Below are 27,964 nucleotides of genomic sequence, written 5' to 3'. Positions count from 1 at the left end.
CGCCGCCCATTGGCTGCGAGAGGCCGGTGCCGACCGCACTCGCGGGGCCGGTGGCGGTTCAGGCGCCGGAGCTGGCCGATCGGCGTTGGCCGCGGACATGACGCCCGAGGACCCAGAGGAAACCCAGCCGCTTCTGGGGCCGCCTGGCGGCAGGTGAGCCCCGGGGAACCCGGGCCCGGACGCGGCCTCGCCCTCCCGCCCCTCCGCGTCCGCTCAGCTCACCCTCGGTCCTGTCACCGCAGCGCGCCCCGCGGCCGCCGCGTCTTCCTCGCCGCCTTCGCCGCTGCCCTGGGCCCACTCAGCTTCGGCTTCGCGCTCGGCTACAGCTCCCCGGCCATCCCGAGTCTGCAGCGCGCCGCGCCCCCGGCCCCGCACCTGGACGACGCTGCCGCCTCCTGGTTCGGGGTGAGTCCCCGGACTCGCCCCTCCAGCCCTGGGACCCCGCGCCCTCCTCTCCGGACAGGCATCGGGCCCCTCCGCCACCGCCCTTCCCCAGGAGACGGGCATCGGGCCTTTCGGGACGGGCATCGAGTTCTTTGGTCCCCCACCCTTCCCCTCGGGACAAGCGCCGGACCCCTCAGTCCCCCACCCCTCCCCTCGGGACGGGCGCTGGGCCCCGGCTCATTTGCCTGGAGTCGCCCCCTTCCCTCTGAGCCCGCGGGGCGTGGGCGGGGGGAGGGATGGGCTGCGGCTTCGGCGCCCCCTCCTCAGCCTCCGCCCGCCCCCAGGCCATCGTGACCCTAGGTGCTGCGGCAGGGGGAGTGCTGGGCGGCTGGCTGGTGGACCGCGCCGGGCGCAAGCTGAGCCTCCTGCTGTGCTCCGTGCCCTTCGTGGCCGGCTTTGCCGTCATCACCGCGGCCCAAGACGTGTGGATGCTGCTGGGGGGCCGCCTCCTCACCGGCCTGGCCTGCGGTGTTGCCTCCCTAGTGGCCCCGGTGAGTGTCCCGTCTCGCGAGTGTCCTGTCTCGCGCGGCCTGAGACAGAGGAGGAGTGGACAAACCGCTCCTCAGTCCTAGGGGCGCGGCTTCCCCTGGCGGGACCTTATAGGTGCCAGGCTTGAAGTCCCTGCGTTATCTCGCGGTCCCTCCCGTCCACCCTGGGAAGGATCCTGCTGTTCTCTCCATTTTACACTGAGGTCATGACATGCAGTCTCGGAAAGGTGAAGTCCTTTGCCCAGGCAGGGTCCACAGCTAGTCAGAGGGGAAGCAGTTGCTGGAACCCAGGATTATCCCACTTAGCCGTGCCCATCTTTTGCTCTGCAGACCTGCAGATGATCCATAGGAGCCCACTCCCAACATTATGGTTTTCATCCCTGGCTTCGGGTCAATGACTGCAATTAGCAGGAAGTTCCTGTCCTGGTTTCTCCTGGGGCAAAGGCTGCTGGCCTGTGTTCTCCTTTCTTTGTCACAGGCCAGCCCCTCCTTCCCCATCTTCCCCCTTTCCCCCTCCTGACCCAGGCTGCCCACTTGGGAGCCCCGAACATCTGGGTCAAATCCTGGTTCTGCCACTGACCTGAGCAGAGTGTCTGCCTGGGCCTCAGTTTCCTTCCCTGGAAAACAGGGATTATGGCATTAGTCCCTGAGGTAGTGGTCAGGATTCAGTGGGACTTTGGGTAGACAGCCCCTGGCATGGCTTATGGAGGACTGGACCCTGACAGCTTGGTGACCCATGAACTGCCCCCAGCCATGGGCGTGGACAGTATCTCACCCAAGTGAGGTTGAAAGCAGCCACTCAGGGCCCTCCCTGGGTGCTCATTTCACCAGCATTTGCTAACTGGCAGCAGCAGCTGGACCAGAAGAGGGTGGGGAAGAAGCTGGACCTTTTACGTCTGTGGTTTTTTTAACTGGGCAGAAACACACCTGTGTTAGGGCTTAAGCTATGGAATAACCTTAGATGCATGGGTGAGGGCCTGGTGGCCTGTGGGCTCAGGAGGAAGCAGTGCCTAGTGACTGAGGCAGAGAGTTCGTGCTTCTGGTCTAAGGCCACCACTCAAAGCGTGGGCCCTGGGCTAGGATCCTGGGTGGGCACACATGGAGCTGGTTAGCAAGGTGGAATCTTTTGCCTGCCTAGACCTACTGCATCGGAATCTACGTTTTACCTAGGGTGTCTGTGCCCATTAAATGAAGGCCTGAGAAGCTCTGTGCCCACTGCCTCGCCATCACATGCAGCCCTCTCTGTTACCTTTAATCCCCTTTAAACGCCTGCCACAGACCTTTCAGTGGTGAGGACCTGGGGATGGCTCTGCTCACCTGGGCAGGTTCCACTAAGGGGCCTCGGGACCTGCCATAACCCCCCGCAAGGACTTTCCTCAGCTCTGAATGGTTGAGACCTTTCTGTTTTAAGAACTCTTGGAGCCTGAGTAAAGCCTCATCGTTTTTTTTGTTTGTTTGTTTTTTTAATTTTTAAAATTTTTAAATTTTTTTTAAATTTTTATTTATTTGTTTATTTTTAAGACGGAGTTTCGCTCTTTTTGCCCAGGCTGGAGTGCAATGGTGAGATCTTGGCTCACCACAACCTCCACCTCCCAGGTTCAAGTGACTCTCCTCCTTCAGCCTCCTGAGTAGCTGGGATTACAGATGCATGCCACCAGGCCCAGCTAATTTTGTATTTTTAGTAGAGATGGGGTTTTTCCCTGTTGGTCAGGCCAGTCTTGATCTCCTGACCTCTGATGATCTGCCCGCCTCGGCCTCCCAAAGTGCTGGGATTGCAGGAGTGAGCCACTGTGCCCAGCCCTAAATCCTCGTCTTGTTGCTGGCAGGTCTACATCTCTGAAATCGCCTACCCAGCAGTCCGGGGCTTGCTCGGCTCTTGTGTGCAGCTGATGGTCGTCGTCGGCATCCTCCTGGCATACCTGGCAGGTATAGTTGTCATTATCTCTTGCTTCCTGTTTGTGGTCATGTGGCCATTTTACAGATGTGTAAACAGAGGTTCAGAGAGGTCAAGGGACTTGTCTGAGGTCACAAAGCCAGTGCCCAACATGCCAGGCTCCAGATCACCTTCCTGGGACCTTGGGATAGGTGAGTCTTTTTTTTTTTTTTTTTTTTTTTTTGAGACAGAGTCTCGCTCTGTCACCCAGGCTGGAGTGCAGTGGCGGCTCACTGCAACCTCCATCTCCTGGGTTCAAGCGATTCTCCTGTCTCAGCTTCCCAAGTAGGTGGGATTACAGGTGCGTGCCACCACGCCCAGCTAATTTTTTGTATTTTTAGTAGAAACGGAGTTTCGCTGTGTTAGCCAGGATGGTCTTGATCTTCTGACCTCGTGATCCACCCACCTCAGCTTCCCAAAGTTCTGGGATTTCAGGTGTGAGCCACCGCGCCCGGCCAATAGGTGTGTCTTATGACTGAGTTCCAAGGAGAGCTGGAGAAGGTGATATCCTCATCTTTCCTGAAGCTCCCTCTAGGGGTGTGGGAAGGGCTGACTGGTTAGGTCAGTACCTTACTGTGCAGTGACAAACCAGAGGGCTCCAGAAGTGGGGGGTCCCTGTAAGAATCTTCAGCCCAGGCGTCTGAAGGGCTGAGCGAGTCCCCTTAGAATGTCAGTACTGGATTCACCATGTCGGCGAGTTGCAACGTGAAGGAGGCCAGGTCCTGGCGACCCCGAGGGGCAAAGCTGGGCCAGCATGAAGAAGCTTCAGGAGGCAGGTGTGTTCTCATTAGAAAGAGGCCAGGCAGGCCGGGCGCAGTGGCTCAAGCCTGTAATCCCAGCACTTTGGGAGGCCGAGACGGGCGGATCACGAGGTCAGGAGATCGAGACCATCCTGGCTAACACGGTGAAACCCCGTCTCTACTAAAAAATACAAAAAATTAGCCGGGCGAGGTGGCGGGCGCCTGTAGTCCCAGCTACTCGGGAGGCTGAGGCAGGAGAATGGCGTAAACCCGGGAGGCGGAGCTTGCAGTGAGCTGAGATCCGGCCACTGCACTCCAGCCTGGGCGACAGAGCGAGACTCCGTCTCAAAAAAAAGAAAGAGGCCAGGCTTTAGAGGCCAGACCCTGTGGCTCATGCCTGTAATCCCAGCACTTTGGGGGGCCAAGGCGGGCAGATCACTTGAGGTCAGGAGTTCGAGATCAGCCTGGCCAATATGGTGAAACCCCATCTCTATTAAAAATACAAAAATTAGCCGGGCGTGGTGGTGGGCACCTGTAATCCCAGCTACCTGGGGGCTGAGGCACAGGAATTGCTTGAACCTGGGAGGCTGAGGTTTCAGTGAGCTGAGATCATGTCACTGCACTCCAGTGTGGGCGACACAGTGAGACTCTGTCTCAAAAAAAAAAAAAAAATGAGGGCAGGCTTCAAATCTGACCATCCTGGGTTTGGGGATAGCCTCTCCTATGTGCTGCATGACCTTGGCCAAGTCACACCACCTCTGGAAGCCTCAGTTTCTCTGTCTTGAAATGGGCATAACCTCACCTAGTCCAGTACCTGTCCATTAAATTAAGTGACACATGAAAAGTGCCTAACAGTGGGTTCCAAATGAGAACTGTCAAGGAAGGACTTAAGAACCATGGGCTGGCTGGGCGCGGTGGCTCAAGCCTGTAATCCCAGCACTTTGGGAGGCCGAGACGGGTGGATCACGAGGTCAGGAGATCGAGACCATCCTGGCTAACACGGTGAAACCCCGTCTCTACTAAAAAATACAAAAATCTAGCCGGGCGAGGTGGCGGGCGCCTGTAGTCCCAGCTACTCGGGAGGCTGAGGCAGGAGAATGGCGTGAACCCGGGAGGCGGAGCTTGCAGTGAGCTGAGATCCGGCCACTGCACTCCAGCCCGGGCAACAGAGCAAGACTCCGTCTCAAAAAAAAAAAAAAAAAAAAAAAAGAACCATGGGCATCATCGGGGTAGGAGGCCTCGGACGCCTGACGGGCTATGGCCTGGCCCAGGGCACAAGCCCTCTGGATCTTCGGGGCGGATGATACACAGGTCTTTGGTCTTTCGTTTTTACCCACTTAACTACCCTAATTCAGAATCCTGCCAGCGATCTGGCTACCTTGAGAGACCTGAGCAAACCGAAGTCTCCACTGTGTGCAGGCGTTGACATTCATCATTTTGGGGACAGGTACGAGGTGTCCACCCACCCGTGGCACTATCTTCAGCTCATCTGAATATGTGCTTGTTGCTTCTCCGACCTTTCCCGATCAGTTTCTGTGAGTTTTGATCCACTGGGGTGGGTGAACTCGTTAACTCCACAAAGTGACATGGTGGTGACACGTTCCTTCACACTGGGGCAATCATGTTCCAACAACTAGACTTCATAGAATGATTGTCTGCACCCCCAGCACAGAAGAAAAATAGGGACATCATGACTATCTTAAAGGTATTTTTCCACCAGGAACCAGGGATGGGTAAGCCTTAGGCTTCGGAAAAATTAATAATTAGAGCAACAATGCCCTAGACTCATTTATTCCAAGGCCCCTTTGTAAGAGAACCTTTTAACCTTTATATAAAGCTAGGCAATTCTGCACTTGTGCTGTTCTTCATACATCAAGACAGCAAAACCCTCTCACCTCTCTACTTTCACGTATACTTTGAATAAATAATGCATTCAAATGATCCAACACTCAAGTGCCAGCGTGGGGAATGTCCAGTGAAGAGCTTACTCACCTCTGTCCCCTTCCTGTCTGCGGGAGCCCCCATTGCCTGGTTCTTGGTAGCCTTCAGAGTCTGTTCATACGAGGGATATGCATATTTATCCTCCCTCCGCCACCTCTTCCACAAATGGTGCCACATCATACCACGTGGACATGCAGCGAACACCTCATCCTTTGTTCTGTGGCTACATAAATGTTTCGCCGAACAGATGTAGCCTAGTATTGTCCGCGTTGTCATACCCACCATCGCTTCCACAGCTGGTGTGGTTGGCCCATGCCATGTGCCTTCATGAACAGCTGTGATAATGGCAATGTCAGTAGGAAACACGAGGGCAGATGTGCAGAGGCAGCAAGGCCCCATCTCTGAAGCTGAGTCTTTGAGGCTGGCAAGGCCCAGGCTGGCTCACCCTGGCTCTGACACCAGCCTCCCCCCCAACAACCTCCCGCAGGCTGGGTGCTGGAGTGGCGCTGGCTGGCTGTGCTGGGCTGCGCGCCCCCCTCCCTCATGCTGCTGCTCATGTGCGTCATGCCCGAGACCCCGCGCTTCCTGCTGACTCAGCACAGGCGCCAGGAGGCCATGGCCGCCCTGCGGTTCCTGTGGGGCTCCGAGCAGGGCTGGGAAGACCCCCCCATTGGGGCCGAGCAGGTGAGAGGATGGGAGGCAGAGCTGGCAGGAGTGGGACAGCAGTCACGGGAGGGTAGCACAGCCTGTTCCCAAGGCCACACTTTGGGGGGACAGGGAGGTGCCTGTCCACCCTCCACCCTCAGCGAAGACAGTCCCAGTGCTTCCTGTCTTAGAGCACGCCAAGACAGCTGGAACCCCACGGAGCTGGGCCCTAGCCTCCGAAGTCACCAGCAAAGGCCGAGCTTTGACCCTTTCTGTCTCAGGAAGAGAATGGCCAGGCCTGGTGGGGGATACAGAGGCAGAGCTGAGGACTTGGATTTAACAAGGGAGTTGTAGGGCAGGGTAGAGGGTTAAGAGTCTGGGTTCTAGAGTCACCCAGGCATGGGTTTGAAGCTCCCACGCTGCCCCTCACCTAAGCCTTAGCTCTTCCCCTGTGACATGGGAGTCAGCACATGCTTCACAGTGGTGGGTGGGGCTCAGTGGGGGGAAGGAAGGAGGGGCTTAGTGAGGAGGGCGGGGTCAGTGGGGAGGGCGGGGTCAGTGAGGAGGGAGGGGTCAGTGAGGAGGGCGGGGTCAGTGGGGAGGGAAGGTCAGTGGGGAGGGCGGGGTCAGTGGGGAGGGAAGGTCAGTGGGGAGGGCCGTAGGAGGTGCTCAGCTAGGGCCACGTCCAGACCTGAGGGAGGTGCTGGACGTGTTGGTCATGGCAGGGATGAGGACAGCCCAGCTTGCTCTTTGCCCAGATTACCTCTTTGTGGCTCCCCCCACCTATCAGGAAGTGCCCTGGGCAGGTGAGGGTCATCTCACCTGACACATGGGGAGGCTGGGACTTGTCTGCACACCTGAGGACAGAGGGGGCGCTGGGATGAGCAGCCGACACACTCCCCAAGTCTTAGGACAGTGGAGCCATAGAGGGGGGCCCCTCGCGGGAGGGGAGAGAGAAATCCTGATGGCCAGTCTCCGTCAGAGCAGAGCTTTCACCCGGCCTTGCTGCGGCAGCCCGGCATCTACAAGCCCTTCATCATCGGCGTCTCCCTGATGGCCTTCCAGCAGCTGTCGGGGGTCAATGCTGTCATGTTCTATGCAGAGACTATCTTTGAAGAGGCCAAGTTCAAGGTAAAGGGGCCCCTGCCTGGCCTGCTTCGTCCAGCCCCCACAGAGATGGAGCTTCCTCCCCGAGCCCAGGGCCCAGCCACCCAGCACAGGCCTGGAGAGGGAGGGACCCAGCTCTCGGCTGACCGGCCTGACCTGCCTGGGCTCCATCTCCCCCAGGACAGCAGCCTGGCCTCGGTCGTCGTGGGTGTCATCCAGGTGCTGTTCACAGCTGTGGCGGCTCTCATCATGGACAGAGCAGGGCGGAGGCTGCTCCTGGTCTTGTCAGGTGAGGGCTCACCCCGGAGCAGCCTCCCCGCCATGGGCTGGAGGGCCTTTGCCCAGGCCACCACACTGCAGGAGGAGGACAGGGAGCATTTGTGATGACAAACGTCGTGGACTAATGCGGCCATGATATGACGGCAGCTCGTCACCAAGCGCTCACTGGAGGCCTGTCCATGCTAGTGGTACTCCCACACCACGCCTTTGACCTCTGGTGAACCCACCAGAAGGCACCGTCACAGCCCCAGCTTATGATGGGAACACTGAGGGCCAGGAAGGTGAAGTGACTCAGGAGCTTGTGGGTCGTTTTGGACAAGTGACTTTACCTCTCTGAGCCTCAGTCTCCCCCTCTGGGAAATGGGGGTAACGGTAGCACCTCCCTCAGCGCTATTGTGAGGAGTGGGAGGTGATCCACGTGAGACCTTCAGCAAGAGCTGCGGCCCACGGACATGGGTACCCAGCAGCTGCTGCAAAGACAACCGTCGGGGCTGAGGGTCACCCGCTGCTGCTGCTGCGCCGGTACCTCCCGTTTCCTCGGCCCAGAGGGTCTGCTCCAGGAACTTCTTGCAGATCGCTGAGGTCCAAGGCGGGGTGGCTGCCACCCAGTCAGGGCTCCTGGAGCCAAGGTCCCAGAACACCAGGCTGGCCGCTCTCTGGGAGCCGAGCCCGCCCCTCTCAGAGGCATCCAGGCCATGCTGCTGCCCCCTGGGCCATTCCCCGGGTGCCCCACCCACCGCCACCCTCCCGCTTGCAGGTGTGGCCATGGTGTTCAGCACGAGCGCCTTCGGCACCTACTTCAAGCTGACGCAGGGTGGGCCCGGCAACTCCTCGCACATGGCCCTGTCGGCGCCTGTCTCCGCAGAGCCTGTTGATGCCAGCGTGGGGCTGGCCTGGCTGGCCGTGGGCAGCATGTGCCTCTTCATCGCCGGTAAGGGGGCCCGTGGGAGGCTGGGCGAGGAGTGGGAGGCGATCCCCCGGCTCTGCTCTGGCGGCTCCCAGCAGGTGGGGTCTTCCCCAGCCTCACCTCTAGTCTCACAGATCCCAAGCTCTGCATTTATAGCTCTGACCACATGCAGATGCTGAACTAGGCTCCTCTGCTTTCCTTTCACTGAATCCCCTGAACAGCCCTTGAGCAGGCCCCGTTGTGACCCTATCTCAGAGGCCTTGGCAGGAAAGAGCATGGAGCTGGCGGGACCACACTGGGATCCAGGACCCCTCAGCCCCACAGGCCGGGAAGCTGGGTCTCCTGGCTCTGCGGCGAGCCGAGGAGCCCAGCCCTGCCGGCCCTGATGCCTGTCTTGCCTGTCTCGCTCCCACAGGCTTTGCGGTGGGCTGGGGGCCCATCCCCTGGCTGCTCATGTCAGAGATCTTCCCTCTGCATGTCAAGGGTGTGGCGACAGGCATGTGTGTCCTCACCAACTGGCTCATGGCCTTTCTCGTGACCAAGGAGTTCAGCAGCCTCATGGTGAGTGTGGGCTCCCCCGGCACCCCATTTGTGCAGTCAGCTGAGCAGCACTTTCTAAAACCACTTGTACTGCTCAGAAGACCCAGGGTCGTGGCCCTTACAGGCGGCCTGAGCCCTATCATGCCTGGGCCACTGGCTATCTTGGGCAAGGAGAAGTGGAGGCAGATGGGCTGGGCCAGATGGGGAATCCAGGCTGTGACCCCTCAGGAGTCCTCCGCCTGTCTTGGCAGTCAGACAACACAGCTGGCCTCTCCCCTTCGTGAACGTCAGGAACGTGGGCCTTGAGCCTAAGGTCTATGTGGGAAGAGTTGACAGGACTGGGCTGCAGCCCCACCCTGGCTACTTCCTTGCTGTGTGACCTTGGGTATGACGCTTACCTTCTCTGAGCCTGCTTCCTTAGCTGAAACTGGAGGAGAGCAACAGCAGCTTGCTGTTAAGGCTGATGGGAGCATTAACTCAGTTCATCCTGCTGCTGCCTTCTCACGGATGGACTGGCACAGGCGTGGACCCTGTCCCGGGGCTTCCCAGTCAACAGAGAGACAGTTCTCGGGCAGATGATCTGGTCGTTTGTTCAGTCATTTGTGCCCTCCAGGTCTCCTGGCATGTTCAGGCCCGTTCAAGGCGCCAGGGAGAGCAATGAACAAGATGGACACGGTCCCCTTTATGACGAGGGCGGGAAAGGCTGTGGCAGTGGTGCGAGAATGAACCCCGGTGGGGTGGGTTAGGATGTGGTAGGGCGGGTCAGTGAGGGGCCAGCCTGGAGTCTGCACAGAGCCTGGGACCCACTTAGGCGGGGCTGCCCAGGGAGCACGTTGTGGGGCCAGGCCGATGCCTGGGGGTGGAGATTACTTGCTGCAGCTGGGAGGGGATGGGCAGCAAAGGAAGGAGGAAAAGCAGCCAAGAAGGAGGTGACAAAGGACCTAACAGTCCTGTTAGGAGAGATAATGTCCAAGAGGCCAAGAGAAGGCCTTCAAGGAGGGAGAGATCACCAGGTCCCAGAGGACCAGGAGCTGAGAAGCACCTTTTTAGTTCTGCCATGTGGGAGGCCACAGCGGTGGGGGGTGGCGGGGATGGGCTCTGACTGAAGGGGATGGCTCACTCCTGCCTCCATGCCAGTAGCCCCAGGAGTCCCCATGTGCTCCTGGGGCCATGCTCGCTCTGCCCTGTCTCACCCATTTCCACCACACTATGAAAGAACCGCCTGGGGGCCTCACCGTGGGGCCAAAGCTGAGGGTGGAGGGTGGGTCTGTGGACCCTGGAGCCGGAGCCCAGCTGTCACTGGATAGCAGGTCTCTGGCCTTGAGGCAGTCACTTCATTGCTGTGAGCCTCAGTTTCCCCAGCCATACAACCCCAGTATCTTGGACAGTGCTCGGCCCAAGCCATCAGACTGGATGCCAGACCGTCCTCCATGTCCCAGAGCTGGGTGGAGACAAAATGGCTGTGGCCTTGGGCAGGGCAGGCTGGGGTCAGGGGACTGGACCCCCTGGTGGTGGAGTTGCCTCAGTGATTGCGTGGGGCCTCCTGATCTCTCCCCACGTCCACCCATGGCCTTTCATCTCTCTGCAGGAGGTCCTCAGGCCCTACGGAGCCTTCTGGCTTGCCTCCACTTTCTGCATCTTCAGTGTCCTTTTCACCTTGTTCTGTGTCCCTGAAACCAAAGGAAAGACTCTGGAACAAATCACAGCCCATTTTGAGGGGCGATGACAGCCACTCACTAGGGGATGGAGCAAGCCTGTGACTCCGAGCTGGACCCAAGCCCAGAGCCCCCCCGCCTGCCCCAGGGGAGCCAGAATCCAGGAGCACAGCCCCTCTGGAGCCTCGGTCTGCAGGGTTCTTCCTTTCTGGCATGCTCCCTCCAGCCCACGACCCGGGGCTAGGAGGCTCACCCGCCTCCTGCTCCAGCTCCGGCTGCTGCTCTGCGGACGCGGGCACACCTCAGAGCTTTGCAGACCTGCAGTCAGCCCTCCATGCGCAACACTAAAGCAGTGCAAGGGGAGGTGGGCCTCTGGGATCTTTGTCTTCAGGCTAGAGGTGCTTTTGGAGGTTGGGTGCTGGGCACCCGGTCGCTCCTCTCACGCGGCTGCCTTATCGGGAAGGAACTTTGTTTGCCAAATAAAGATTGACACAGAAAATCAGGTCAGTGTCTCTGGGCTTTGTGCAAAGCTCAGTTTGAAGAGGGTTTATTCCCATCACTTCCAGGACTAGATGCTGCCCAGGACACCCTGTGGCTTTACTTGCTCATGGTCAGCCAAGCTTACCCTTGGCACTGACAAGTCATTTCTGGCTCCTTCCTTGGGCTCAGTTCCCTGGGTCATCAGCCATCAAATCTTGTTGAGTTAAAAAAAATAGAAAAAAAACAAAAAAAAACCCACAAAACCTTTTGTTCTGTTGACTCTAATAGAGCCAGAAGTCTTTTATAATTTTGTTATTAATTAGCTAATATGTGTTCATTGTAGGGAAATTAAAAAACAGATTTCATGTCATTTTTATAGCTGTTCACCAGCTGCTCGGCACTGTCCTAGGCACTTTACAAATACTCATTTATTTGGATAAACAACAATTTACTTGGATAAACAAATAAAACTATTTACAGCCACCCCTTTCCAGAGATAACATCTCTGTTGAGATTTTGTTCTGCCAGGCACGGTGGCTCACACCTGTAATCCCAGTGCTTTGGGAGGCTGAGGCGGGAGGATCTCTTGAGCCCAGGAATTTGAGGCTGCACCACTGTACTCCAGCCTGGGAGACAGAACAAGACCCCAACCCCCCACCAAAAAAAAAAAAATTTCAGTTCTATCTTGAAAGATCTCACTTCCAACACTCATGCTGTCTAGCAACGCTAAGCAGAGGGGACCCTTCTTCCCATCTCACGGCTGCTTTGTCCAATTCCCAGACCTGCAGCCCCAGCGCCTGCCCACCTTGGCATCTCCCATTAAGTCACACAATGAGGGCAGAGAGCAGGGGCTGTTTTCGAGGAGACTCGAAGTACAGCATGGACCAGGCAGAGCAAGGCGCCGGATCAGATCAGTTCCAGAAGATATGCAGCAGCTACTCTGATTTCAGTGAAATGTATGGAACCATGCCCAGGACTCTGGACAACTCTCAGCTGTAGCAAATCCAGTTTCCCCACAGGCCTTCCAGAAGCAGAGTCCTGTCTGTGCAGGGGCATTTCCCATGGCCATGGCCGCACCTCGGCATCCGCAGTGCCAGTGCTTGCGTGGCAGTCCACTGATCGGGTGAGAACCATATTGCTTTTTGCATCTCAGTGAAGTCATAGTAGCAATTTGTCAAGCACTTTTTTTTTCCAGACTGGTATAAAATTGTATGTGCTTTTGTAAACCATTTAACAACACAAGTAAAATACAAAGGGCAACCGGGCACGGTGGCTCACACCTGTAATCCCAACACTTTGGGAGGCCGGGGTGGGTGGAGTCAGCCTGACTAACACGGTGAAACCCTCGTCTCTACTAAAAATACAAAATTAGCTGGGTGTGGTGGTGCACACCTGTAATCCCAGCTACTCAGGAGGCAGGAGAATCGCTGAGGCTAAGGTGGGAGAATCCCTGGAACCCAGGAGGCGGAGGTAGCAGTGAGCCAAGATCGTGCCACTGCACTCCAGCCTGGGGGACAGAACGAGACAGTCTCAAAAATACATACATACATACGTACGTACATACATACATACATACGCAAAATGAAAATCATTCGAGACATGTTCTCTTTCCACCAGCCTTGTGCCTGGAGGTTATGGATGTGGAGCTCTGGCTGCCCTCTTGCCACCAACTGGAGCTTCAGACTGAAGCTTAACATGGGCCAAAGCAAGCATGAAGGATAAATGGGGAGGTGGGGGGAGGTGATGGGGAGGTGGAGGGAGATGATTAGCGGAGGTGATGGGGAGATGGGGGAAGATGATGAGGAGATGGGGGATGATGGGGAGGTGGGGGAGATGATGAGGTGGGGGATGATGGGGAGGTGGGGGGACGTGATGGGGAGGTGGGGGGACGTGATGGGGAGGTGGGGAGAGATGAGGAGGTGGGGGATGATGAAGAGGTGGGGGAGATGATGGGGAGGTGGGGGAGATGATGCAGAGGTGGGGTGAGATGATGGGGAGGTGGGGGGACATGATGGGAGGTGAGGGGACGTGATGGGGAGGTGGGGGGAGAGGATGGGGAGGTGCACATGAAAATGTGAACAGCACTGCCCTGCCACTTGACTTTTTGAAAGCTGCCTTGAGAATAAGCTTTCTGGGTCCAAATTATCCTTTGCCAAGCAAAGCCACTGATACATGGCTTTAGGTTAGTAATATAAAAAACCCAGACCTTCTTTATGAGTGCGGGGAGGAAGTGTTCACAACATTATGGTTATAGAAACATCATTACTGTAAACCTAATGAAATAGACTTAAAGACATAATCCTATGTCAGTCAGCCTGTGTTACTCAAAAAGGAATATTCTAAGTAACAATATAAAATGGATTTTCTCTTATACAACATTAGTTAATTAGAATAATGCCAGATTTGGGGTTGTACCTCATTTAAGACATATTAGATTTCTTTTTTTCCTAGAGTTTTTGTCTTTTTTTTTTTTTTTCCTTCTTAAGAAACACGTCATTTTCTTCACCATATGACTGGGGTCTTCTTTGTAATAGGCTAGCTGTTGCATGGAATCCATTGCCAAATTCTCCTTGCTGACCTCTTGTTTTGGGGGACCTGCCGCAAAGCTGTTATCTTAGGTCTTCTTTTCATTGAATTCCTGGGTTAATGTCTCTGCTTCTTGGGTTCCACACCTTGCTCTTTGGATTCCATTTCAATTTGCAGGGCTACACCTTCACAGGGCTCCCATGTCTGATACCAGTCATTTTTTCAGGACAGGTACAAAGGGAGTGAGTTTCTGCATGCCTAAAAGGCCTTTATTTTACTGTCACTTTTTTTTCTTTCTTTTTTGCAGAGACAGGGCCAGTCCATAGAGTAAAGTGAAAGCAAGTTTATGAGCACAGTAAAGGAATAAAGAAAGGCTACTCCATAGACAGAGCAGCCCCGAGGGCTGCTGGTTACCCATTTTTATGGTTATTTCTTGATTATATGCTAAACAAGAGGCGGATTATTCATGCCACCCTTTTTTAGACCATATAAAGTAACTTCCTGATGTTGCCATAGCATGTGTGAACTGTCATGGCGCTGGTGGGAGTGTAGCAGTGAGGACGACTGAGGTCACTCTCATCGACATCTTGGTTTGGGTGGGTTTGGGCAGCTAAGTCTTTACTGCATCCTGTTTTATCGGCAAGGTCTTTAGGACCTGTATCTTGTGATGACCTCCTATCTCATCCTGTGACTTAGAATGCCTTCACCGTCTGGCAATGCATTCCAGTAGGTCTCAGCCTCATTTTACCCCGCCCCTACTCAGGATGAAGTTGCTCTGGTTCAAACGCCTCTGGTACCACGAGATTTTGAATCTCGATACTTTCTTCTGGGAACTTGTTCTCTTACTTCTTCATTCCCGCATCCCAGCCCCTGATTTTCTCTGTTTCCTCTTTCTGAAACTTTTAGTAGACATTGTACTTCCGGGCACAGTATCCTCCCTCAATTTTTCACTTATATACTCTTTTAGTGTCTTTGTATTCTAGGAATTTTTTTTTACTTTATCCTCTAGCTCTTCTACAAAATGTTCTGTTAATCATGTTTTAACGTAATTTTGATCCTTTTCAATGTATTGAGACCTATCTTGGTGAATGTTCCACGTGCAATTGAAAAGAATATGTACTGCGCTGTTGCTGGGTGGAGTGTTCTATAAATGTCACTTAGGTCAAGTTGTTTAACAGTCTGCTTCTGGTCTTCTGTATTAACCAGGGTTCTCCAAAGATTAAACTAATGGTGTATGTGTGTATGGGCAGGGGGGTGTATGTGTAAGTAGAGAGAGAGAGAGATACAGATATATATACAGAGAGAAATAAGAAATCAGCTCACGGCCAGGCGCGGTGGCTCAAGCCTGTAATCCCAGCACTTTGGGAGGCCGAGACGGGCGGATCACGAGGTCAGGAGATCGAGACCATACTGGCTAACACGGTGAAACCCCGTCTCTACTAAAAAATACAAAAAACTAGCCGGGCGAGGTGGCGGGCGCCTGTAGTCCCAGCTACTCGGGAGGCTGAGGCAGGAGAATGGCGTAAACCCGGGAGGCGGAGCTTGCAGTGAGCTGAGATCCAGCCACTGCACTCCAGCCTGGGCAACAGAGCGAGACTCCGTCTCAAAAAAAAAAAAAAAAAAAAAGAAATCAGCTCACATAATGGCCAGGCACGGTGGCTCACGCCTGTAATCCCAGCACAAGGCCAAGACAGGCAGATCATTTGAGGTCAGGAGTTCGAGACCAGCATGGCCAACATGGTGAAACCCTGTCTCTACTAAAAATACAAAAAATTTAGCTGGACATGGTGGCACACTCCTATAATCCCAGCTACTTGGGAGGCTGAGGCAGGAGAATCGCTTGAACTTGGGAAGCAGAGGCTGCAGTGAGCCGAGATCGCACCACTGCACTCCAGCCTGGGCAACAGAGATTCCATCTCAAAAAAAAAAAAAAAAAAAAGAAGAAGAAAAAAAAAAGAAAAGAAAAGAAATCAGTTCACATGATTATGGAGGTCACAAGGTCTGCAGGGTGAGTTAGCAGCTGGAGGCCCAGGAGAGCTGATGGTGCAGTTTCAATCCAAAGGCCAGCAGGCTGGAGATCCAGGAAGAACCAATATCGCAGTTCAAATCTGAAGGCAGGAAAAGACTCTCATCCCCACTCAAGATAGTAAGGAAGCGTCTCCCCTTACTTTCATTCTATTCAGGCCTTCAAGGGATTGATGAGGCCCACCTACATTGAGGAGGGCAATCCACTTCACTGGGTCTACTGATTCAAATGTTAATTTCATCCACAAACACCTTTACAGAAACACCCAGAATAATAACTGACCTGTCAGGTTGACACATAAAATTAACTATCACGTCTTCTAAATCCAGGTTTTCCATCCACTAGTTCTGTCGATTACTGAGAGGGTGTTGGAATCTCATCTCCGCATGTGCATAGTCCAGCTCTGTAGTTCGTTGGCCTTTGTCAGGTACTTTGGAGCTCTGTTCTTAGGCACCTGTGCATTTAGGATTTTACAGTTCTCCTGATTGCCCTATCCATTATCTTTAGGAAATGGCCCTCTTCGTCCCTGGTACTGCCCCTTGTTCTGAGGTCTGACCCTGTCTGATATGAAAATCGCCACTCTGTTTTGGCAGTAATTTCTAATACTGTCTTATTCCCTGTGCCTTTTTATTTCATTATTATTTTTTTAATTTTCCTGGTTTCCTTGGTATCTTCTAAACCTGTGCCTTTTTTGTAGCATCCTGCGCTCCACTTTTTAATGGCTTGCCTGTTTGACTTTCTCTAAGGATACATATTTTCACTTTTTAAATATCAGCTTTAGGCTGGGCACAGTGGCTCACACCTGCAATCCCAACACTTTGGGAGGCCAAGGTGGGTGGATCATTTGAGGTCAGGAGTTCAAGACCAGCCTGGCTAACATGGCAAATCCTTGTCTCTACTAAATATACAAAAATTAGTCAAGCGTGGTGGTGCACGCCTCTAATTCCAGCTACTCGGGAGGCTAAGGCAGTAGAATTGCTTGAACCTGGAAGGAGGAGGTTGCAGTCAGCTGAGATCGCACCACTATACTCCAGCCTGGGCAGCAGAGCATGACTCTGTCTCAAAAAAAAAAATCAGCTTTGAGGCATTATTTACTTAACTAAAATTCAATAATTGTAAGTATAAAATCTAATGATTTATGACAAATGTATACAGTCATGTAACTGTCAGGCCTCTGAGCCCAAGCCTGCATGTATACATCCAGATAGCCTGAAGCAACTGAAGAATCACCAAAGTAGTGAAAATGGTCAGTTCCTGCCTTAACTGATGACATTACCTTGTGAAATTCCTTCTCCTGGTTCAGAAGCTCCTTTCACTGAGCACCTCGTGATCCCTGCCCCTGCCTGCAAGAGAACAACCCCCTTTGACTATAATTTTCCACTACCCACCCAAATCCCATAAAACTGCCCCACCCCTATCTCCTTTTGCTGACTCCTTTTTCAGACACAGCCCTCCTGCACCCAGGTGATTAAAAAGCTTTATTGCTCACACAAAGCCTGTTGGTGGTCTCTTCACATGGATGCGTGTGACATTTGGTGCCGTGACTCAGATCGGAGGACCTCCCTTGGGAGATCAACCCCCTGTCCTCCTGCTCTTTCCTCCATGAGAAAAATCCACCTACAACCTCCGGTCCTCAGACCAGCCCAAGAAACACCTCACAATTTTAAATCAGGTAAGCGGCCTCTTTTTACTCTCTTCTCCAATCTCTCTCATTATCCCTCAACCTCATTCTCCTTTCAATTTCAGCGCTACCCTTCAATCTCTCCCTTCCCTTAATTTCAGTTCCTTTCCTTTTCCGGTAGAGACAGAGACACATTTTATCCATGAACCAAAAACGCCGGTGCCGGTCACGGACTCAGGAAGAGTCTTCCCTTGGTGTTTAATCACTGCAGGGATGCCTGATTATTCACCCACATTCTAGAGGTGTCTGATCACCACAGGGATGCCTGCCTTGATCCTTTACCTTGGTGGCAAGCACCACCCCCGCCCCCGGGTGGCAAGTACCACCTTTCCATGGGTGGCAAGTACCCGCCCCTACCTCCGTGTCTCTACCCTCTCTTTTCTCTGGGCTTGCTTCCTTCACTGTGGGCAGCCTTCCACCCTCCATTCCCCCTTCTTCTCCCTTAGCCTGTGTTCTCAAAAACGTAAAACCTCTTCAACTCTCGCCTGACCTAAAACCTAAACATCTTATTTTCTTCTGCAACACCGCTTGGCCCCAATACAAACTCAATAATGGTTCTAAATAGCCAGAAAACAGCACTTTCAATTTCTCCATCCTACAAGATCTAGATAATTTTTGTCGTAAAATGGGCAAATGGTCTGAGGTGCCTGACGTCCAGGCATTCTTTTATACATTAGTCCCTCCCTAGTCTCTGCTCCCAATGTGACTTGTCCCAAATCTTTCTTCTTTCTCTTCTGTCTGTTCCTTCAGTCTCCACCTCAAGCTCTAAGTCCTTTGAATCCTCCTTTTCTATGGACCTATCGTCAGAAAACCTCCTTTTCTATGGATTCTATCCTCCTCTCCCCTCCTCCCTAGGCTGCTCCTTGCCAGGCTGAGCCAGGTCCCAATTCTTCCTCACCCTCCACTCCCCAACACTGTAATCCTTCTATCATCTCCCCTCCTCACACCCGGTCCGGCTTACAAGGGGAAGGTAGCCAAAGATGGAGTGAAATGCAGGGCAAATGTCTTAAAGGAAATGAGAGGTTCTACGAGGCTGGCTAGTGGCTTGTAACCCACATGGAAGACGTTATGAAAGGAAGACAGAATGGAATGAGACTGTGAGGCTGAAAGGAGGTATTTCCTTGGTCTAAGAACCATTTGCCTTGAGTGGGGAGGGACTGATAGGTGGAAACTTCAGTGGGAGAGTAAGTAGGAGTGAATGATGATGAGGAGAAAAACTGGCCATGGGGGACAGAAGTAGGAATAGTGGCTGCTTCTTTTTCTGTCTTATCAGCATAATTGTTGCCTTAAGCAATGGAGTGTGAGGCCTTTTGATGGCCTTTGCAGTGAATGACTCTAGCTTCCTTTGGAAGTAAAGCAGCTTTGAGAAGAGTTTTTATTAAAGAGGCATTAATGATGGAGGACCCTTGTGTAGTGAGGAAACCTCTTTCAGCCTATGTAACAGCATGGTGGTGCAGCTATTTCCAACTTGGGGCTATATGAATAAAGCCACTATAAATATTTGCATACATGTCTTTGTGTGGAGTGGACTCGCGGGTCATGTGGTATGTTTGTTTAAGAAGCTGCCAAACTGTTTTCCAAAGTGGTTGCACCATTCTGCATTCCCACCAGCAGTGTAGGAGAGTTCCAGCTGCTCACATCCTCCACCACACCAAACCTGGCATTCACTATGAGGAATACAGCTACTTACATGCTTTAGCTTTTTCAAAGTTGTCTTGTGTTTTCTCATTTCCTCTGGGATCAGTTGATCTGCTCATTTATATTGGGCCATCTCTTTTATGCTGCTAGTTTATCTCAAATATCTGAGCTTTGGTTGTCCATATTTAGGAATAAAGAACTAGGTAGCTTAACTGCAGTAGCTGGTATAAGCCTTCCCCCTCCCCCACCTCTCTACCATTCTATGCTCTGTTATGGATGTGTTCATTTCTATACATCTCGAATGTCATTTCAGTGGGATTTGGCAAGGGAGAAAAGGAGGTAAATGTATAAATTTAATTCACCATCTTGAACTAAACTTTCTGCATCCTTTTAATAATTACTTAGTATTTCTTTGCCTTTGGAGTCATGGTGCCTGGCAAAGACAGGTACTCAAATATGTTGAATGTAGGATTATTTCATCATATAAATATATCAGAACTGAAGTCAACCCCATATTAAATACATCAGAACTTAACTCCAATTGCTCCACGTTTACAGTGTTTCCAGTTTTCTGCTTATTGCTAATTTTGCTATTATATAAATTTAGAGGAAGATGAGAGAGACAATAGCAGCATCAGAGAGGAGAGAGCAGAGAGCAATGGCACATAAGAAAAGAGAGATGATGGAGATGAGTAGCGGAGATGGAGACAGAGGTGATGGTGATGGTGGGGAAAAGGGAGATGATGGAGTTGGAGATAGAGATGGTATAACTAGAGTTAGACCTGTGCCAGCTGGGTATGCTGGCTCATGCCTGTAATCTCAGCACTTTGGGAGGCCGAGGCAGGTGGATCACGAGGTCAAGAGATTGAGACCATTCTGGCCAACATGGTGAAACCCCAGCTCTACAAAAAACAAAAAATTAGCTGGGCGTGGTGGCGTGTGGCTGTAGTCCCAGCTACTCGGGAGGCTGAGGTAGGAGAATCACTTGAACCTGGAAGGTGGAGGTTGCAGTGAGCCAAGATCGCACCACTACACTCCAGCCTGGCAACACAGCAAGACTCTGTCTCAAAAAAAAAAAAAGAGGAGACTGTGCCTAACTGAACAGAAGCTTCCATAAGAGGGAACATTAGAGCATTAGAGGTGTCATTGCTGGCCAAGGGGTGTACGTTGTCAAAGCTATTACACCCCAGAAGGTTACACATGGGCTGTGTCTGAGAGGGACCTATTCCCTCATCTCCAAATCCGTTCTCAGGGAGTTCACACCGTGGACCAAGGAAGAGGACCCGAGACAGGTTCATGCACACATTAGGTGTCTAACGACTGGGGCAGCTGTTTTGCTTGATGCCTCAGGCCACACGGGGCTTGGGCAAGTGGCCTAACCTCCCTAAACTACTACAGCCTCTGCTCGGGACACCCACTCTCAGTCACCTCACAGAAGACTGGTCTTTGTCCTGGATGACTTCTCCAACTGGGGCTTCAGGTCGGAGGCTGCTCCCAGCTCTGGCTTGGCTGTTCTCCAGCCTCTGCAAACCAAGGTTTGCAAAAAAAAAAAAAAAAAAAAAAAAAAAACAGAGGGAAGGCAGGAGGATGTGTCAACCCCCAGACTACAAGAGAGATGGTAAACACGTGGGCAAGCAACATGTTACTGTGGCTTCAAACTCTTCCTCAGCCTCTCTCCTCTGCCCTCTGCTGGAGTCTGCATGGAGGGTAACAGTCAGTGTGCTTAGTTCCAATTCTAGTTGTTCCACTCACTGCCTGTGTGATCTGGACAAGTCACGTGACCCCTCTCAGCCTCTGTTTCTTCATCTGTAAAATGGGCATCATGGCACTACCTCCCTCATGGAGTTGTTGTGAGGATGAAAGGTGAGAATTATGTAAAGCACCTGAACCTGGGGATGGGACGGCGTAAGTGCTCACGCAATGGCCGCTGTTGTTACTGGTGAGAGTGTGGGTTGAGGGGGTCATGGTGAAGGTGGGGAGCTGTGCTAGGCAGATGGGAGGCCCCAGGGGGGTTAATAAAGGGACATTTGAGATCTTCAGTCATTTTTCTCCTTATATTCTATTTCCTACCGCGCCCTCTTGGCAACTCCCACCCACACCACCTGCTGTTGCTACCGGCACCCACTTATCGGTGCCAATAACGGGATTCATACTCTTCAGAAGTCCCTTCATTTCCCTTTAAGCCTTCCCATCAGAGCACAAAATGCTTTGGGGACCCAGAGCCAGCCCCCATTGACTGTCCTGTAGGGGCCCCATAAGCCCAGCCTGGCGCCATCAGGAAAGGATTATGAGGAGTACCGGATGGAACAGCCCCAGGGGACAGGTGCAGCATAAGGTTGCTTTACCCAGCCCAGGGCCGAAATCTGCACGGACCACGGACGCCCACTATCCCCTTATACCATCCCGGCGCCTGCCCCAGAGTAACTTGGCTCTGCAAACCGGAGGAGAGACTTGCACCTGACGCCCCGCAGGGACCAGGGGTGGAAGTGCATCAGCTGGAGCGAGACACACTCAGCTACCTCCCGGTGGGCGTGTGCGGGATCCCAGGGCTAAACCAGCAAACCTGTAGTGGCCATTGGGGTTGGCACCTACTGAGCCTGGGGCTGTGGGCAGAATCGCGCCAGCTGAGGTGTGACGCTCTCTGCTGCTGCCTTGTAGCCTGGGCAGGATGACACTGCCTCTGGTCCCCAACAGGGTGGAGAGTGATTGATTATGGCTCCAAAGCTCATTCAGCCTGCTGGACAAAGCAGGATGAGGCGAAGGGGGTGAAACCTGCTTCTGCTTGGTTTCGTTTGTTTGTTTGTTTGTTTTGAGACAGAGTATCGCTCTGTCGCCCAGGCTGGAGTGCAGTGGCATGATCTCGGCTCACTGCAACGTCCGCCTCCATGATGCAAGCAATCCTCCTGCCTCAGCCAACCGAGTAGCTGGGATTACAGGCGCGCACCACAACGCCCAGCTAATTTTTTGTATTTTTAGTAGAGACGGGTTTCACCGTGTTGGCCAGGCTGGTCTCAAACTCCTGACCTCAGGTGATCCGCCCGCCTCGGCCTCCCAAAGTGCTGGGATTCCAGGCGTGAGCCACCGCGCCTGGTTTTCTGCTCGGTTTCTGGCTGCTTCTGCTCCTCTTTCCTCTGTCCCCTCCAGACCACACTCCCGGAGGTAGCACAGATCATGGCCCTCAGACTCCATTTCCCAACATGCTGCTGTGACAAGCACTCATGGCCTCTGGAAGGGGAACCCGGCTCGCCCTCAAGGACACTGGGGGTGGTGGCATGGGCCCTGCAGCCTCACATGGGACCCTGTGTTAGGGGAGACGCCCAGTAGGGTCTGGTCGGCTTCCTCTGCTGTAGCTGAGTCACGGCCTCAGTCCTGCTGTCCTGACCACCCACGAGATGATGGGTCTCAGGCCCTGGCTCATTAGGATTCTGTCGATGTCCCAGAGGCCCTGCTGTTGGAACACCTGCTATGCACGGGCTCTCACTGGGAGACCGAGGCACACCTTGCTTAACACCAGATGAAATGACCAAGACCCTCCTTGGTCTTCGGGAAGCAATTCTAGGAGAAAAGGACTTAGGGCAGGTCGGTCACTGAGCAGTGAGACAGGAAAGGCTCTGCGGGCTTGCATAGAAGGGATCATTGTGCCTGACGCATCCGCAGGGGCTTCCCAGAGAAGGCTTCGAGCCCAGCTTTGATGACAGAAGAGCAGGCCAGGAGACAAGAGAGGCACCCAAAGGAAGGGAACAGCACATATGAGGTGTGACACAGCAGGTGCTATGTATAGTTTCTGGAAAACTTGAGGCTCCTCCTCCCAGCCTCCCTGGTGACTTCCTCTGCATTGGCCGGACTGGGGCACTGCTGAGATGGTGCCACAAATAGCTGGCCAGGAGATAACAGGATGATGGCAGCCATTGGTGGACTCTGGTTATCAGGAAATTGAGGCCCAATTGTTGCCTTAGCAACTATGGCTAAGGCAGGTAAAGGCTGGGGTTGAAATTACAAATTCGTCTGACATGCTGAAAGGAAGGGCCAGCGACACAAGGGTAGGGTCCTCCTTATCTTTGAGGCCCCGCCCCTCAGAGCTGAGGCAAAGATGGAGCCTTTTTCTTAGTTACAGACATCACGCACTAGGCCATGGACAGTGGTTGTGCCTTCCTGATCACTCAGGAAAAGGAATGCCAAGCTTGGGTCTAGGGGTGGTGGCATGGGAGGAGTATTGAAACAGGCACTTGGAGAACCTGTGCCTGCCCTCGGGGAACATCATTTATTCACTCTTTCAGCATCTGACTACCTACCCTGTGTCAGGCAGTTGTAGACACTGGTGATATGGTGGCGGCAAAGAATATAGCACCTGCTCTAATGGGAATTAGCTTCTGAAGAGAGGCAGACAATAAGAAGTAACAAAACAAACAAACGAAGTAAACACATAGCTCACACCTGTCAGCCCAGTGCTTTGGGAGTTTTTAAAAAATTAGCCAGGTCTGGCCTGGCGTGTTGGCTTATGCCTATAATCCCAGCACTTTGGGAGGCCAACGTGGGCAGATCACCTGAGATCAGGAGTTCGAGACCAGCCTAGCCAACATGGTAAGACCCCATCTCTACTAAAAATACAAAAACTAGCTGGGTGTGGTGGTGTGCATCTGTAATCCCAGCTACTTGGGAGGCTGAGGCAGGAAAATCGCTTGAACCCAGGAGACTGCAGTGAGCCGAGATCACGCCACTGCACTCCAGCCTGGGCATCAGAGTGAGACTCCATCTCAAAAAAAAAAAAAAATATATATATATATGTATATATATATTATACACACATACATATGTATAGGCTGGGCATGGTAGTTTATACCTGTAATCCCAGCATTTTAGGAGGCCGAGGCGGTCTGATCACCTGAGGTCGGGAGTTCAAGACCAGCCTGACCAACATGGAGAAACCCCGTCTCTACTAAAAGTACAAAAAATTAGCTGGGCATGGTGGCACACGCCTGTAATCCCAGCTACTTGGGAGGCTGAGGCAGAAGAATCGCTTGAACCCGGGAGGTGGAGGTTGCAGTGAGCCAAGATCGTGCCACTGCACTCCAGCCTGGGCAACAAGAGCGAAACTCTGTCTTAGAAAAAAAAAAAAAATTAGCCAGGTGTGGTGGTGCACACCCATAATCCCAGATACTCAGAAGGCTGAGGCAGGAGGACTGCTTGAGCTCAGAAGTCCAAGGTTGCAGTGAGCTGTATGAGTGGCATGCCACTGCACTCCAGCGTGGGTGACAGAGCAAGACACTATGTCTAAATTAAGAACAAAATAAATAAATAAACGAATCGATGTGAACTTATTCGGAAGTGGAAAATGCTAAAAGGAAATAAAAAGTCACCACGGGAGCGGCAAGGGCTGTCACTCTACAGGGTACTAAGTGAGGGCCCCTCCTGAGACGTATGCTCAGACATCATGCATGAGAAGCAGCCAGCCTTGCTGAGTGCTGCTGGTCACAGCCCCGCAAGTGCAAAGGTTGTGTGGCAGGATGGAGGCTGGTGTGACTCCTGAAGCCATTAAGAGGCAGTGTGGCTCTGAGCAAAAGGAGAGGCAGGGAGCTCCAGCATGTGCTTGTGGAAGGAAGTAGCTGTCTTGTGGCCTTTCCTATGGCTCATTTATTTTCTTTCCTTTTTTTTTTTTTTTTTCTTGAGACAGTCTCACTTTGTCTCCCAGTGAGCTCTCAACTCACTGCAACCTCTGCCTCCCGGGTTCAAGTGATTGTCCCGCCTCAGCCTCCTGAGTAGCTGGGATTACAGGTGTGTGCCACCACGCCCAGCTATTTTTTTTAATTTTTAGTAGAGATGGGTTTTCACCATGTTGGCCAGGCTGGTCTAAAACTCCTGACCTCAGGTGATACACCTGCCTCAGCCTTCCAAGGTGCTGGAATTACAGGTGTGAGCCACTGCACCCGGGCCTAGCTTATTTTCTCCACAAAGCCATTTCCTCTGAGTCAGTGATTCTCAAACTTTACAGTGTATCAACTAGAAGGACTGTCAAAACAGAGGCTGCTAAGCCCTGACCTCAGAATTTGTTTTATAGGTATGGAGGGGGACCCCAGAATTTGCTTTTCTAACAACTTTTAAGGGGGATGCTGCTGCTGGCCTGGGGATCCCACTTTGAGAACCACCACATTATTAAGGGGACAGGACACTGATTGCTTATGACAGCTGAGAGGCAAGACAAAGGAGAATCACTTTTTTTTGAGATGGATTCTTGCTTTGTCACCCAGGCTGGAGCGCAGTGGTGCGATCTTGGCTCACTGCAACCTCTGCCTCCAGGTTCAAGCAATTCTCCTGCTCCGGCTCCCTGAGTAGCTGGGATTACAGGTGCGTGCCACCACGCCCAGCTAATTTTTGTGCGGGGCTTCACCATGTTAGTCAGGCTGGTCTCGAACTCCTGACCTTGTGATCCGCCCACCTTGGCCTCTCAAAGTGCTGCGATTACAGGTGTGAGCCACCATGACCAGGAGAATCTTTTTAAGCAGTGTGTCTGTGCTTCAGGACACACAACGGCCAAGCTAGGGCATCCAGGGCCATGACCCTTTTGGCTGCTGTTGGGAGGGGAGAGGTGGCACTTGCTCCTGGGTGCTCCCTTATCTCCACATGTGCTATATTGGCGGGGTGGGAAGGAGACAGCCTGAGGCTGGCCAGAGCTTCCTTGGGGGCTCTTCTCCTATCTTCCTTCTGCCACCTCAGGCCTCCTTAACACAAGAGGCCAGACAGAGGGGCAAGTTTGCCTCATTCTGGCCTCCTGGTCCAGGGATATGAAACGCTTCCTCTTCCCTAAGTGTCCTATCCATCCCAGTCTAGTTATGCTTCCTCTCCTCAAGGTAACAAGATTTCTCTGACAAGAAACTTCTCTCTAGTCACTTGAGCCCAATTCCTCTCCTCAGGAGACGGGATCCAGGACTCTCAGGCATGGGAGGAGTACATCAGCAACACTGGGAACATTTCCTGATCACGGATTCAATCCTGAAACCACCAAGGTCGTGAGTCTAGAGTGAGGCCAGGTATCTCCCCAGTGATCCAAAAAGCACTCTGAATGCAGCTTTCCTGAGAGTTGACAGGTCTGGGATACATCTGCCAGCCTCACAGCCAGCTGGATCCTAAATTCCTGGTATCCATTCACTTTCATCTGGTTTTCTAATCCCGCTGTGGTCTGCAGAATACCACCCCCCAAAGATATCCATGTCCTAATCCCCGGAACTTCTGAATATGTTAGGTTACATGACAAAAGGGAATAAAATTGCAAATAGAATTAAGGTTGCTAATCAGCTGGCCTTAAAGATTCTCCTCAACTAGCTGGGTGAACCCCGTGTTAACCATGAGGGTCCTTAAAAGTGGAAGAGGGCAGAGGAGAGAGAACCATACAGAGGGCAGCAATGGACTGACTCTGGCTGAGGTTGCTACTTTGAAGTTGGAAGAAGGGGCTGCGAGTCAAGGATGCAGGCAGCCTCTGGAAGTTGGAAAAGGCAAGAAAAGATTCTCCCCTGGAACCTCCAGAAGGAATGCAGCACTGTCGACACCTTGATTTTAGCCCAGTGAGACCTGTCAGGCCTCTGAGCCAAAGCTAAGCCATCATATCCCCTGTGACCTGCACGTACCGGTTCCTGCCGTACCTGATGACATTCCACCACAAAAGAAGTGAAAATGGCCTGTTCCTGCCTTAACTGATGACATTACCTTGTGAAATTCCTTTTCTTAGCTCAAAAGCTTCCCCACTGAGCACCTTGCGAACCCCCATCCCTGCCCGCCAGAGAACAATCCCCTTTGACTGTAATTTTCCACTACCCATCCAATTCCTGTAAAACGGCCTCACCCCTATCTCACTCTCTTTTGGGACTCAGCCCGCCTGCACCCCAAAGCTTTATTGCTCACACAAAGCCTGTCTGGTGGTCTCTTCACACGGACGTGCATGACAAGACCCACTTCAGACTTCTTACAAAACTGTAAGCCCCAAACTACAGCTGCCCAAGGTAGAGAAGGGCTAGCTCAAAGACATTTGTGACTGTGGCTTGTCCGATGGAGCGAATCCCAGTAAGATTCATAGGAAGACCCACAAAATTAAGAAACTTACACTGGCAAAAATGCCACCAGCTGTGATTGAAAGGGACAGAGACAACCACAAAATGAAAAGGGGCCTTAGAATTCCCATACTTACTTCTTTCCTGGGTAACCCAGTCCCCTCCCCTTAAGGACAAAATGCCTATAAAAAGGAGTTGATCATCGGAAAATTGCTTGAGAAGTTATTTCCAATGGGCTCGAGGGAAAGCCCACTGAAACATCCCCAGCCTACAACAGGGAAGCCCTTAAGGGACACAGTATTCAGGAACCTCCTCCCGCAAAAGCGCTGATCAAACACTGCCCCTGAAATGACTGAAGCGGTTCCGCCGGCCCATAGGTTTTCATACTTGGAGGGCCCCAGGCCACCCACCCACGGCTGTCCTGTTCAGACTGAGGGACATCTCGTTTCCTTTAGTCTTCCCAAACTTTTAGTACGGCTCAAGAGGACCCTGAGGGTGGCTGGGGACTGCCCTGAATGGAAGGTCAAGCAGGGACAGGCGTACCGCGCGCAGCGAACCGCGGAGGGGAAACCTGGTGCCTAGAGCCAGCGAAGACAGGCGCCTGCGTAAACCCAGCGTTCCCAGGATCCCTCGCGGCTAAGTCGCTTCCTGTCTCCAAAGCTCGGTACCGTTGGATTCTGCTGGACTTTATAGACGTATGCAACAAAAAAGCACGACGGATAATATATTCTGGGAGCAAGCACACGCGGAAGCGTCTCTGGGAAGTACAATCCCTGAGCGCGTGTGTATCACAAACCTGGCGGCAGGAATGAAAGAGACTGGCCAGAAACAGAGCCCCGCGGTGACTTCTGGGAAATGGAATCCGGTGAGGCCGCCGCGGGGAGTGTGCGCATGA

General features: G+C 52.8%; 1 protein-coding gene and 1 long non-coding RNA gene across 9 annotated transcripts; one reads left to right on the top strand and one right to left on the bottom strand.

Annotated features, from left to right (window-relative positions):
- The first annotated feature begins 8 nt into the window (after nucleotides 1–8).
- Nucleotides 9–11,181, top strand: SLC2A8 (solute carrier family 2 member 8). 5 transcript variants are annotated; one of them, XR_012424380.1, is made up of 10 exons: nucleotides 9–153; nucleotides 243–405; nucleotides 729–935; nucleotides 2,759–2,858; nucleotides 6,034–6,230; nucleotides 7,174–7,322; nucleotides 7,479–7,587; nucleotides 8,335–8,508; nucleotides 8,900–9,045; nucleotides 10,613–11,181. XR_012424380.1 is itself a non-coding variant. In XM_065530034.1 (10 exons), the coding sequence occupies exons 1-10, from the start codon at nucleotides 98–100 to the stop codon at nucleotides 10,748–10,750; spliced, it is 1,434 nt and encodes a 477-aa protein (XP_065386106.1). In that variant the 5' UTR covers nucleotides 9–97; the 3' UTR covers nucleotides 10,751–11,181. The 5 variants fall into 5 exon arrangements, 3 of the variants coding, with proteins under 3 accessions (XP_065386106.1, XP_065386107.1, XP_073872600.1); XM_065530034.1 differs by having other exon boundaries at nucleotides 7,179–7,322; XR_012424379.1 differs by lacking the exon at nucleotides 7,479–7,587 and having other exon boundaries at nucleotides 7,179–7,322.
- On the bottom strand, nucleotides 5,381–27,919 carry LOC102124375 (uncharacterized). Of its 4 annotated transcripts, none has more exons than XR_012424381.1 (6): nucleotides 27,613–27,919; nucleotides 16,988–17,054; nucleotides 10,933–11,145; nucleotides 9,423–10,694; nucleotides 7,014–7,652; nucleotides 5,381–6,489 (listed from the first exon to the last, which is right to left on the bottom strand). It is a non-coding gene; the product is annotated as an uncharacterized lncRNA (long non-coding RNA). The 4 variants fall into 4 exon arrangements; XR_012424382.1 differs by having other exon boundaries at nucleotides 27,866–27,919; XR_012424383.1 differs by lacking the exon at nucleotides 10,933–11,145.
- Between the last annotated feature and the right edge of the window lie 45 nt (nucleotides 27,920–27,964).

The sequence above is a fragment of the Macaca fascicularis genome, chromosome 15 (genome assembly GCF_037993035.2).
Source record: "Macaca fascicularis isolate 582-1 chromosome 15, T2T-MFA8v1.1".
Classification (NCBI taxonomy): Eukaryota; Metazoa; Chordata; class Mammalia; order Primates; family Cercopithecidae; genus Macaca; species Macaca fascicularis.
This window is presented reverse-complemented; position numbering and strand designations above follow the sequence as displayed.

What these genes read in the sequence shown, in the direction of transcription:
- SLC2A8 (XM_065530034.1), top strand. Translation starts at nt 98, where the DNA reads ATGACGCCCGAGGACCCAGAGGAAACCCAGCCGCTTCTGGGGCCGCCT. An exon ending in CTGCCGCCTCCTGGTTCGGG is followed by an intron (nt 406 to 728) that starts GTGAGTCCCCGG and finishes GCCCGCCCCCAG; the next exon opens with GCCATCGTGACCCTAGGTGC. An exon ending in TTGAAGAGGCCAAGTTCAAG is followed by an intron (nt 7,323 to 7,478) that starts GTAAAGGGGCCC and finishes CATCTCCCCCAG; the next exon opens with GACAGCAGCCTGGCCTCGGT.